Source organism: Eublepharis macularius, chromosome 2 (genome assembly GCF_028583425.1).
Source record: "Eublepharis macularius isolate TG4126 chromosome 2, MPM_Emac_v1.0, whole genome shotgun sequence".
NCBI lineage: Eukaryota > Metazoa > Chordata > Lepidosauria > Squamata > Eublepharidae > Eublepharis > Eublepharis macularius.
In genome coordinates, this window is record NC_072791.1 from 18,175,771 (window position 1) to 18,188,062 (window position 12,292).

The following is a 12,292-nucleotide window of genomic DNA, read 5'->3' on the forward strand; positions in this document are numbered from 1 at the left end:
TGGTCGATGGCCATTTTTTTCTCCTTCCGCCGCCTGAGGGGCTGGCAACTCCAAGTATAGTTCTTATCAGTGAGGCCTATGGTTTTCAAAATGTGTTCTTAGGAACTATGGATACCTTAGAAGCTCATGAGGGGTTCCTTACTGTGCACAAGTAATGGCTTGCTTCAGATATAATGCAAAACATATTTTAATTATGGTTGGTTTGTGAAACCAGTGTTTAGCTATCAGACAATCAGTCAAATCCTTGAGGATAACTGGTTTCACCTCCTTTACTCTGGCCAATAATTTTCAAAGATGGGGAGTGTGGGGGGTGACCTTGGAGATTAAGTCAGTATAATGGGGGGTTTGCAGTCATGCAAAACCATAGTTAATACTAACTGTGGTTAATAAACTAACTTAAAACAGTGCTTTCAGATCTTGCTTTGATAGATCCTGCTAACTAACCAGTTAGCTGAGTATCTCGTGTTTAGACAGTCCCACTAATTTTCATAATCTGAAATAAATAAATAAATAAACAAACAAACAAATACGGACTGGGTCCAGCGTATCTACGGGACTGTCTCTCCCCATATATTCCCCAGAGGACACTCCAATCAGGGTACAAACAGCTGTTGGTGGTCCCTGGCCCCAAGGAGGCCTGCCTAGCCTTGACTAGAGCCAGGGCCTTTTCAGTCCTGGCTCCCACCTGGTGGAACGCTCTGTCTGCTGAAATCAGGGCCCGGCAGGACCTACTATCTTTTTGCCGGGCCTGCAAGACAGAGTTGTTCTGCCAGGCATATGGCTGAGGCTGGGCCTCTGCCGGCCTGGAAAAAAGGGGTGTATAAATCTTAACCCTCCCTGTGAAGGCTGTCCACCATCCTGTTTTAAATGAGTTGTTTTAATATATATGAATTTTTAATTGTATTTTTAATATGTTGTTATCCACCCTGAGCCCGCTCACGGGGAGGGTGGAATCAAGGCCGGATCTTGGGGGGGGGGCAGGGGGGTTGCCTGCCCCGGGCGCCATCAAAGAGGGGGCGGCAAATGGGCAAAGAGAAGAATCCGAGTTCTCCTCCCCAGCAAACAGCCGCTCGTGCCCAGCTCTTCCTCTTGTTTTTTTTTCTGCCTCAACTCTCAAGAGCAAAGCACACCAAACGGTGGGACAGCCAGCAGAAGGCATGTGTGTGTGAAGGGGGGGGGGAAGGGGAAGGGCTCCACTGCCGCCCCCCCCAGGCCCCGGCAGCCAGCAGGCGCCTCCATTTGCTCCATCAAAGGGAGAGCGGCCTGTGTGCCGGCAAGGAGGGGGATCTGCATTCGCCTCTCTTCCAAGCAAATAGGCGCTTGTGCCTGGCTCACTCGCTTTTTTCCTGTCTCTGCATGTGCGCACTGCTGCCTGGGGTGAGAAGAGCTTGAAGTGCCACCGCGCCAAAAGGTGCGCATGGAGGGGGAGGGGGGGCTCCTCCATCACCCCACCAGCTGAGAGGCACCATTCTATTTGCTGTATTTGCTTAGAGATCAGCACAAAGGGAGATGATCAAACCAAGGCAGGAAGGTAGGGGCATGTGATACTAGTACTAATATACTTTACACTTTTAAATTTAATTATTCCACATAGCACACTTCTATATGCTAAGTTGTTAAATCAATAAAATAAGACATGATTTGTCAGGAAAGTAAGTTAATGAATTGCATACATATCAATTCCACCCCAAATTTCCCAGGTTATGTAGCAAAAAAAAAAAAAAAAAAAGGAGGGGGGGGGCCTTTTTCCTATGGCTTCAAAACTTGTGGAAATTTTACACCACTAGTAAGAACAGTCCTTAGCATCCAGCCTTATGGTATGGTGGTTGCCAGCTTCCAGGCTGGAAAGCTCCCAGAATTAGATCTGATCTCCAGCCAAAAGAGATTACCTCAGGTCAGCAATGTATCAGGAGTGTTTGTCAAGACTGGCTATATTGTCTATTGAAAGTGGTGTGGCAAATACCATAAATTATGATGATGCTGTGAGAAGTTTTGAAGGGAAAAAAGCCAGAAAAGTTCACTTTTAGTTGAAGTTAAGTAGTTATCTGCATTTTCTCCTAAGGACATGATGCCGTAGCAAGAGAGTTTACTTTTCATATATCTCTACTTTGCATCTGCTGTGGATTCTTTTGGGTGTCAGAAACTTGCCTTGGCTAACCAATAAATGTTATTTTTCTAGAATTAAGAATTTGAATCTATTTTCTTTATTTGGGTAGTGGGCTTCCATTGTTGGATTTTAAATTTCCCCTGTCACTGTGAGTTCCCTACCACATTTGTCTTATTGGAATATTGACAGCTTGAGCTCGCAATAGCTCTTGTTTTAGGAGAGCCCACCCTTCACTTGCTTTTCTCCCTTCCAGTATTTTTTGCCATTAAATGACTCTCATCAGGCCTCTGAGTTCCTTAAACTCTGTCTTCCTAATATCTAACATGCATGTCTGCCTATGAACTCCCTTAGCTCCCTACAACAAAAGGAATTCTAGGAGGAATGCTTAGCTAATGATGGATAAGGTAATGTAAAGTTGTTATTATTGACAATTCATAGAAGTCAACGCAATTTATTCGGTGGTTTAAGAGTTGTTTATTATATATCTATATTAAAACATTGATCATATATGTATATATAAAGAAAAAATATAAGGGGGTGCCATTTTTCACTTTTGCCCCCCCCCCTCAAAAAATATGTAGATCCGGCCCTGGGTGGAATACAAATCTGAAACAAACAAACAAACAAACAAACAAACAAACAAACAAACAAAAACAAAATTAATCCAAACTCACAGGTGAATGTTGGTACGTTCTAGAGTATAGCCTCAGTAAATCCAGCATAACTTGTAATGCCTAGTAACCTTGTGACAAGCGCTCCACATGAATGGGGCTACGTGCCCTGGAACATAACTCATTATCCTTTTCAGCAGTAGCAGACCCATTGATGTGGATAGGATTTCCCAAAGGAAGAAAAATTTGAAAATTACTTGCTTATGTTAGTTCATTTTGTTCTTTTCTTTTCTTTGCTGTACATTTGTGTTTTATAGGTCAGAAGAAGGACTTCGGCAAATCCTTGGCTATCCAACAGGCCCTTCTACTTGAAATTGCAGTCAGATCATCAAAAGGACATTAAAGTAGTAAGTGTTAGCATAAAACCAAGATATAGCAAATGAGAGAGGGGGCTAAAATGCTCCAAACTTACATGAAATTATAGTTCAGCACCAGCAGAATTCTCCGTCCCACCGTGACTCTTCCAAAGAGTGTCACGGACCGGTTGCCCATGGCACAAAGAGAAAGATGTCCAAGAGCCCATTCTCTCTACTTTTTGTGCTTAGTATGGACCTCATGGGAAATATTTTGGGTGAGCTAGAAAAACAGTCTATGTTGTTCAAATTATAACTGTTGAGTTTGCAAAGCATTCATCCTCTTCAGATAATCCCATTTCATTGCAGCTGTTTTTGTTGTCTTTTACGAAAATGTAAATGTTCACGAGGTGTTCCTCAGACAAGCATATCTGAAGGACATTGTTCTTGCCACACATGGACACGTGAAACTGCCTTACATGGAATAAGACTATGGGTCTATCAAGTTCAGTATTGTCTACTTGGACTGGCAGCAGCTCTCTGGGGTCTCAAGTTGGGTTTTTTTCACTTCACCTCTGCTACCTGATCATTTTTCCTGGAGATGCCAGGTATTGAACCTGGGACCTTCTGCATGTAAAATGGATGCTTCTCCACTGAGTAGTGGTCCTTCTCCTGACGAACTCTTCTTTTTAATAAATAACTGCAGAGGAATGATGATATGTTCTACATATGGATAGGCAGACTTCAGGTTTCAGATCTCCTGTATCCAAGGAGCCAGTTACAAGCTGACTCCCTGTAGAAGTGAGTGATTAGGACAGTGCAATATCCAATGATGTGTGGATCTTACCAGACTCTGGTTAGTCTACAAGACATATGGAACGAATCCCATTTTTTTGCTACAAACCCAAGTTTGAAATTTTTGGTGGCAATCAACAAATCTAGGTTTGTTAGATCATCTGCATTCAGATGTGACAACTAACTGAGGTCTGATCCAGCCATATTTTCTTTGTGATATCTGTACGAAGCCGCATGGATCAGAATTCTCTGCCACACGCTAAAATGGGTTTATTGGCAGACGACTCCATGTGGGAATTACACTTATAAAATTAATTCCCTTCAGAAAGAAGGAAAACTTGGTTATGGAACTGCCTACATGTTAAAAGGGCAACAACTGTGTAACAATTGCAGTGTAGAAAATGTATGTGCCACTTCTCCGGAGACCTTCTTGAAGTGGTTAAGTGGGGGAGATGAAAAATTCAAATTTCTCCTCAGCCAAAAATTTACTGAGCGATCTTAGGTAAGTCCGATCTTTAATATGGCAATTACTATAAAACTGCCCTACCTCTCATGGATTAAAATACCAAGCAACCATGTAGGCCTATTGTAAGGAGTACAAACATAAGGTATATGAAATACTTTGAGAGCTTGAAAATTAAGTATTATACTTCATCGTTACTTGTTACTAGACAATACTGAAAATATAAAGAGGAAGTACCATCCACCTGTTGTGTGATTCAGACTGATAGATTGCAAGGTTTCTCTTTCTCAATAAATGAAACTATTTGTTTGAGCTAGGAAAATGAATTTTTATTCATTTCTTTATTTATAGTCCACTTTTCTCACTGAGACCCAAAGCAGATTACACAGTGCAAGTTCATAAGAACATTCAATGAACAAATACAATTGGGTATATGTTGCAGAAATTTGAAACACACATTGGAAATACAGAGATGAAACCGGAGGACTTCCGGTTTGGGATTCATGGAGGTCTGACGCAGCTCCAACTGCGGAGCTGACCGGACTGCCGTTTTAAGCGGCCGGCGGGGGCAAAACAGCCCGCGGCCGACTGCTCTCAGGCAGAGAGCAGGCAAAGAACGCTCAAGACCTCAGGGCGCGTTGATCTCGGGTGAGGGGGGGCTCTACGTGATGGGCCCCCTCACGACCCTTGAGGTCCCACCCTATGACAGGTCGGCTATGATCTCTGCGGCAGTTTCGGGGCCAATGCGGTTGGCATAAGACCTACGTACCCAAGCTTCAACAGGGGAAAGAGGAGTAGAGGAGAAACGAAGATTGAAACAGTGATTACAACCCACGGAAAGTGAATGGGAAGGTAAAGATCACTATCTTCTGATATGCGACAGATTGTTAAAAGTAAAGAAGATTAAAAGTAGATTTTAAAACTGCAACAGGCTAACTATAAGGAGGAGAAGACTCGGCAAGAGTCGAAATAGAAAAAAGACTAAGTTTAAAGAAGTTATTAAAGAATTTGGACTATTGTTTTGAATACTTGCGGTTATGGAGCTGTGAGAAAACCTTACCATCGCGAGAGCTACTGCGGGAAGTCGGGAGACAGGAAGTACGTAATAACAATAGAGTTGCTGGAGAGAAGCGGCCCCTGCCGGAGGGCAGGAAGAAGGGAATCGCCATCTTTGAAAGGGGAAAAGCCGCGGCTTCAGCGGAAGAGGAAGTAAGCCATTTTGGATTACAAAAACCATAGAAGAACCATAGAGAAAAGACGCCCGACATTTTGGATTTTCTAAAAGTTTTTTCTTTGCAAAAAGACCGGGACATTTAAATTAAAAATTAAAAAGACACTAAATTTTACGCCACGGAGTTAAGGAAGAGGGCGGACTCGTGGGAGCGAGCTAAGGCAAGCCCCACGATGTCGAAAAAAGAGTGGCAATCGGCAATAGAGAACTTAGACAAAAAACTCTTAGAAGTGATTAAAGAACTCAAGGACATGAAACCGGAGCTGATCAAAGAGGTTAAACAGACAGTGAAAAGTGAGCTGTCAGAAGTAAAGAAAGGTATGGAAACAATGCAAAATGAACTGCAAGGAACACAGCAGAGAGTTAAAGTAGTAGAAGGCGCGGTGGAGAATTTAGCTGATACGCAACAAACAGAGATGAGGCTGATGAGGGGGAGAATGGCGGTTGCGGAAAGTAAACACATGGAGAAACAGCTAAGATTTCGCGGCTTGCCGGAAGTGGAAGGAAAAACAGCACAAGAACAGATGACTGAGGTGTTAGCTGAATACCTGGGGAAGGAGGAGGAGGAAGTTGTGGCTATCCTGGACGTGGTATATCGTGTAAATTCAAGAATTGCGACCCAGAGGAAACTACCAAGAGATGTGATTGTGCTATTTACGACCCGAAATATGAAAGAGAAGATTGTGACTAAACAGTTTCAAGATCCATTGGAGATTGACGGCAAGACGATTATCATTATGAAGGAATTACCCAGATCGGTGTTATTGGACCGGAAAAAATATAAGGCGCTAATTCAGATTTTGAAGGACATGAAAATCAGGTACAGATGGGAATTACCAGAAGGAGTGTCCTTTGAATTTGGAGGGGCCAAAAAACGCATCAGATCTGAACGAGAGATGGAGCGATTTATAAGAGACAATGAAAAGGACTTACCAGCAACAAGATTATGATTATGGAGTGTAAAGTTTTATCTTGGAATGTAAATGGACTTAATTCACCGAATAAGAGAAAAAGCATTTTTCACTGGCTATTAAAACAAAAATGCGATATTGTATGTTTGCAAGAGACCCATATTCGAAAACAAGACGTAAAGTATCTAAAATCAAAAAAATTGGGCAATGATTTTGCAGCGGCCTCTAATAAGAAAAAAAGAGGAGTAGTGCTTTATATTAAAGAGGAGCTGCAGCCAAAGTTTGTAATGAAAGATGTAGAAGCCAGATTCATAGCAGTGGAATGCGTATGGAATTCAAAGAGAGTGCTGGTAGTTGGAGTTTATGCACCTAATGGAGCAAAAGAAAGCTTCTTTGAGGATTTAAGGAAGCAACTAGATGAACTTTCATCTGACCAGATAATACTTGCTGGAGACTTCAATGGAGTGACAAATTTGGACTTAGACAAAAAATCATCAACTGCACAAAAGAAGAGAGGACTGTTACCAAAGTTGTTTTTTGAATTGATACAACAGGAAACCTTAGAAGATGTATGGAGAAGACAAAACCCGAAAAGTAGACAGTTTACGTTCTACTCCGCAAGACACTTTACACTATCGAGAATTGATATGATCTGGGCCTCAAAAGACTTAGCGTTATGGACTAAGGAAGTGGAAATAATGCCGATGGTAGGCTCGGATCATAATCCAATTATGTGGAAATTGGGGAGAAGGAGCAAAAGGAAAGGATGGAGAATAAATGAGGACTTACTTCAAGAGGGAGAGAATATGGAGATGCTGAGAAGAGAGACAAAGTTCTTCATACAATATAACATGAATAAAGAAGTACCAACCAACAAGGTTTGGGACACTTACAAGGCGGTAATTAGGGGCATACTAATGGACTTAAATGGAAGAGCCAGAAAAAAGAAAGAGGAGAAGAGACAGGAGATTATGGAGAAAATAAAAGCCAAAGAAATACAGTTAAAGAAGAGACCAGGGAAAAAGAAAATTTATCAGGACATTAAAATATTACAAGAACAGCTAACAGCAATGAATAACAAAGAATTGGAGTGGAATCTTAAAAGACTGAATCAAAAAGGGTTTGAAGGTGCAAACAAACCTGGGAAATATTTGGCATGGCAATTGAAAAAGAGAAAGGAAAAGAAAACAATAAATAAAATATGCGAAGATAACAAAATGTATTTGGAACAGACATCCATTAGTAGAGCCTTCTATAAATTTTATGCTAAATTGTATAATAAGAAAGAGGTGAATAAAGAATCAATAGTGACATATTTGGAGAAAATGAAGCTCCCAGTAATCTCGGAAGCGTGGAGAGACAGACTGAACAACGAAGTAACGGATGAGGAAATAAAAATGGCAATACAATCAACAAATTTGGGAAAGGCGCCAGGGCCAGATGGACTTACAGCCAAATTTTATAAGACAATGGCCAACGAACTGGTACCATTCCTAAAAGAAGTGATCAATGGAGTATTAAAGGATCAACGGATTCCAGATACCTGGAAGGAAGCTAACATTTCATTGATCCCTAAAGAGGGCCAAGATCTGACCAATGTGAAAAATTACAGACCCATATCCTTACTTAACAATGACTATAAAATCTTTGCGAAGATACTGGCAGAGAGAGTGAAGGGATGGCTTTCGGAAGTTATTGAGGAGGAACAAGCAGGTTTTTTACCTGGTAGACAAATTAGAGACAATTTAAGGACAGTGATCAATGCTATTGAGTATTATGATAAGCGTTGTGACAAAGAGGTTGGTTTCTTCTTTGTTGATGCTGAAAAAGCGTTTGGCAATTTGAACTGGGACTTTATGTTTGCCACTATGGAAAAGCTACAAATGGGAGAAAGATTCATAAGAGCAGTTAAAGAAATCTACAGAGACCAGAATGCAGCAATTGTGGTGAATGATGAGACTACTAAGAAGCTGACTATAAGTAAAGGAACAAGACAAGGTTGCCCGTTGTCTCCGCTGTTATTCATTTTGGTACTGGAGATACTGATGATACAAATACGGCAAGATGAAGAAATCCGCGGAATAAAAATAAAAGACTTTTCTTATAAGGTCAGAGCATTTGCGGACGATATAATGTTAATTGTGGAAGACCCAATGGAGAATATGCCAAAAGTGATAGAGAAGATCAAGGAGTTCGGAGATTTGGCAGGGTTTTATATCAACAAAAAGAAGTCAAAGATACTGTGTAAAAATATGACTAAGCAAAAACAACAATTGTTAATGGAAATAACGGACTGTGAAGTAACAACTAAGGTGAAATATTTGGGAGTTGAACTGACTGCAAAGAATATAGATCTATTCAAAAATAACTACGAAAAATTATGGACTCAGATTGAGCAAGATTTGATCAAATGGAATAGATTGAATTTGTCATGGTTGGGAAGGATTGCAGCAGTTAAGATGAACGTGTTACCAAGAGTAATGTTTTTGTTACAGACAATACCAATTATCCGAGACTCTAAGCAGTTTGAAAAATGGCAGAGGAAAATATCAGACTTTGTTTGGGCAGGCAAGAAGCCTCGAGTGAAAATGAAAGTTTTACAAGATGCAAAGGAAAGAGGCGGAATGCAACTGCCCAATCTAAGACTTTACTATGATGCGATCTGCCTAGTGTGGCTGAAAGACTGGATGACGCTGAAGAATAAGAAATTATTGGCCCTAGAGGGATATAAAAAAATATTCGGATGGCATGCATACCTATGGTACGATAAAGTAAAAGTGAACTCTATGTTCTTACATCATTACATACGGAAAAGCCTATTTGCAACTTGGAAGAAGTACAGAGACTTTTTACAAGAAGGAACCCCCATGTGGGTGGTTCCATATGAAGTAATAGATCTGAGAGCTGTCGATACTGAGCAACAGTGTTTAACATATAAGGAGATAACTCGAATAGAATCTTCCAAACTTAAAATAAAGACACAGGACGAGTTATCACCCAATTATGATTGGTTTCAGTATAGGCAGATCAGAGATCTCTACAACTCGGACTGTGCAAAGGGAGGCATAAGAACAGAGAATTCGGAACTAGAGCAGACACTTCTAAAAGAGGATAAGAAGGAAATTTCCAAGGTATACCAAGTACTGTTGAAATGGTATACTGAAGATGAAATAGTTAAAGTACAAATGGTGAAGTGGGCCATAAACTTTAACAAAGAAATAACAATGGAGGCATGGGAACACTTGTGGAAAAATACAATGAAGACTACAACGTGTACTAATATTAAAGAGAACATTTACAAAATGATCTATTGTTGGTACATGACACCAAAGAAGATTGCGCTAGGGAACTTGAACACTTCTAATAAATGCTGGAAATGTAAAAAACATGAGGGTTCTCTGTACCATATGTGGTGGATGTGTGAGGTAGTTAGGCAGTACTGGGGAGAAATAATAAAAGTAATAAGTGAGATTTTACAATTTCAAATCAATAAGAACCCAGAACTCCTGCTACTGAACTTGGGAATGGAGAACATTCCAGCCCAATATAGAACATTGTTATTTTACATGACAGCAGCGGCCAGACTTTTGTATGCGCAAAAATGGAAAGTACAAGAAGTGCCAACTATTGAGGACTGGACTTACAAATTGCTGTATATGGCCGAAATGGACAAAATGACAAGAAAATTGAGAAATCTGGACCCAGGACAGTTCAACACAGACTGGGAGAAGCTGAAGCAATACGTGTTGAAGAAATGGGAGGTGGGAAGAGAACTGTGGCAGTTTGAGAACTATTGAAACATGACAAATTGTAGAGGGGGGTGACTTTACCGGAGGGTAGAGAGAGAAATGAAAATGTCTAAGCAGTTATCTTGTTAGAGTGTTATATATAGAAAAATATATAGAATATGGATAGAAAATAATTAACTATAAGGACCGACTAATTAACATTGTTTCTGGTATAAACGTGTAACATGTTAAACAGAATAAGTCTACCTGAAGAAATATATGGATCAAATTGATTGATAGCTTTTGACGATAGTTATATAGATGTATAATTAAAGAAAGAGGAAATTAATAATATAATTAAATATAACTAAAGTAGAATGAAGATATGTAGAAAAAGTAATATACAGAATATGAGTTAAATTGGTTGACTTATATGAATGTATGGATTATATGGTTTATATGGTATATGGTTTATAGAAATATTTGAAACCAGGAAATTATGAAATAATGGAAAAAGGGACAAATTGTTTGTCTAACACGGAAGAAGGGACTTAAAGATGGGGTACAGAGTGTTAAAAATAGTTAAAGAATTATTGCTTAGATTAAAGGGAAAGTATATGTTTGTTAGATAGATGAATTTAAAATGAGTAAGGGAAAAGGGACAAAGGGTTGGAAAACTGTTGGAAGTCTACAAAAAAGGGGGGAAAGGGAGGGGGTTAGAAATTGGGAAACGGGAATTGATTGTAATGTGAAATCAAATGATTCTAATTCCAATAAAAATTTTATTAAAAAAAAAAAAGGAAATACAGAGATGAAACCTTGCTGAAAAAAACCATAAGTAATTAAACATAACATCTTTAATGATGTGGAAACTAACCAGTAGGAACATATCTACATCAACAGACATTATCCAGTAGAACAGTCTATAGACGCTGTCCCTATCTAAGGCATCTCTCTGAGCCAATTCCTATTCATTTGCTGCCTTTCTGACTTGCCTAAAATGTAATGACCAAATTCCGCCAAATATGCATTCAATATCCTTCTTACACTGAGGGAACAGAGTCTGAATCCTAGTGTTGGAAGAGGAGGATCCAACGCTGTCCCTCTTCTCAGGTTTCAGAGGAGGACAAACCAAAGAGTTAGAGCCAAGCTACAAGTGATGCCTTACACAGGTTGGACACTTGTCAGCTTCCCTCAAGTTTTGATGGGAAATGTAGGCGTCCTGGTTTTACAGCTTGGCTCTCCATTACAGCTGCAAGACCAGGATGCCTACATTTCCCATCAAAACTTGAGGGAAGCAGACAAGTGTCCAACCTGTGTCAGGCATCACTTGTAGCTTGGTTCTTAGAAAGAGAGAGAGGCCAGGGCACTCTGTTTATTGTTTACTATTGTTTACTGCTCTGACTGTCCTTTAATATGCAGATTGCTATTCTCAGGATTTCCTCCTCCTGACTTCCTCCCTCTCCCTCCTTCTCTTCCTGGCTTTGTTCCAGGCAACACCTTCCTCCTCCTCCTCCCTCCATCTTGGCAGCATGGATGCAGGCCTTGCCCTGCCATCCATGTCCATCCTTAGACTAGATAGGTAGTTAGGATCTCTCTCTCCTCCTTTCCTATCAGAGTATGGAGTTCCTTCAAGAAAGAACTCTTATTTCTTTTCTAAATATAAACCAAGTGTGTGCTTCTATTGTTTTCATTCCTGCACACACACCAGCCAGCAGAACCAGCTCACAACCACCTATAATCATGCTTCCTATGCCACACAATAAACTCTGCTAACTGCCCAAACATGGAATCCTTTAATTAGGTTTCTGGAGCCTACATAACAATTTATCACTTGAAACTAATTCATTCAGCTATATGATACCAATATTATAAATATGTTCCTGTTGACAGTAATGGAGTCACATCTTGGTTCAGGGCCTTTGGAGAGCAGTCAGCAATTGCTACAAAATGGAACAACAACAACAACAACAACAACAACAACAACAACAACAACAACAATAGATTTATATACCCCCTTCCGGACAACTTAATGCTCACTGGTTTACAAAGTATGTTCTTATATGAGGTGGGTGGGGCTGAGAGAGCTCCTA

General features: G+C 40.2%; 1 protein-coding gene across 1 annotated transcript in view; it reads left to right on the forward strand.

The window, feature by feature from the left end:
- PLD4 (phospholipase D family member 4) overlaps window positions 1-12,292 on the forward strand; it is a 56,410-nt gene that overhangs the window by 14,261 nt on the left and 29,857 nt on the right. Inside the window, exon 2 of the mRNA XM_054972249.1 lies at window positions 3,036-3,125. Within this exon, the coding sequence (XP_054828224.1) occupies window positions 3,036-3,125 (90 nt within the window). The remainder of the gene's footprint in view (window positions 1-3,035; window positions 3,126-12,292) is intronic.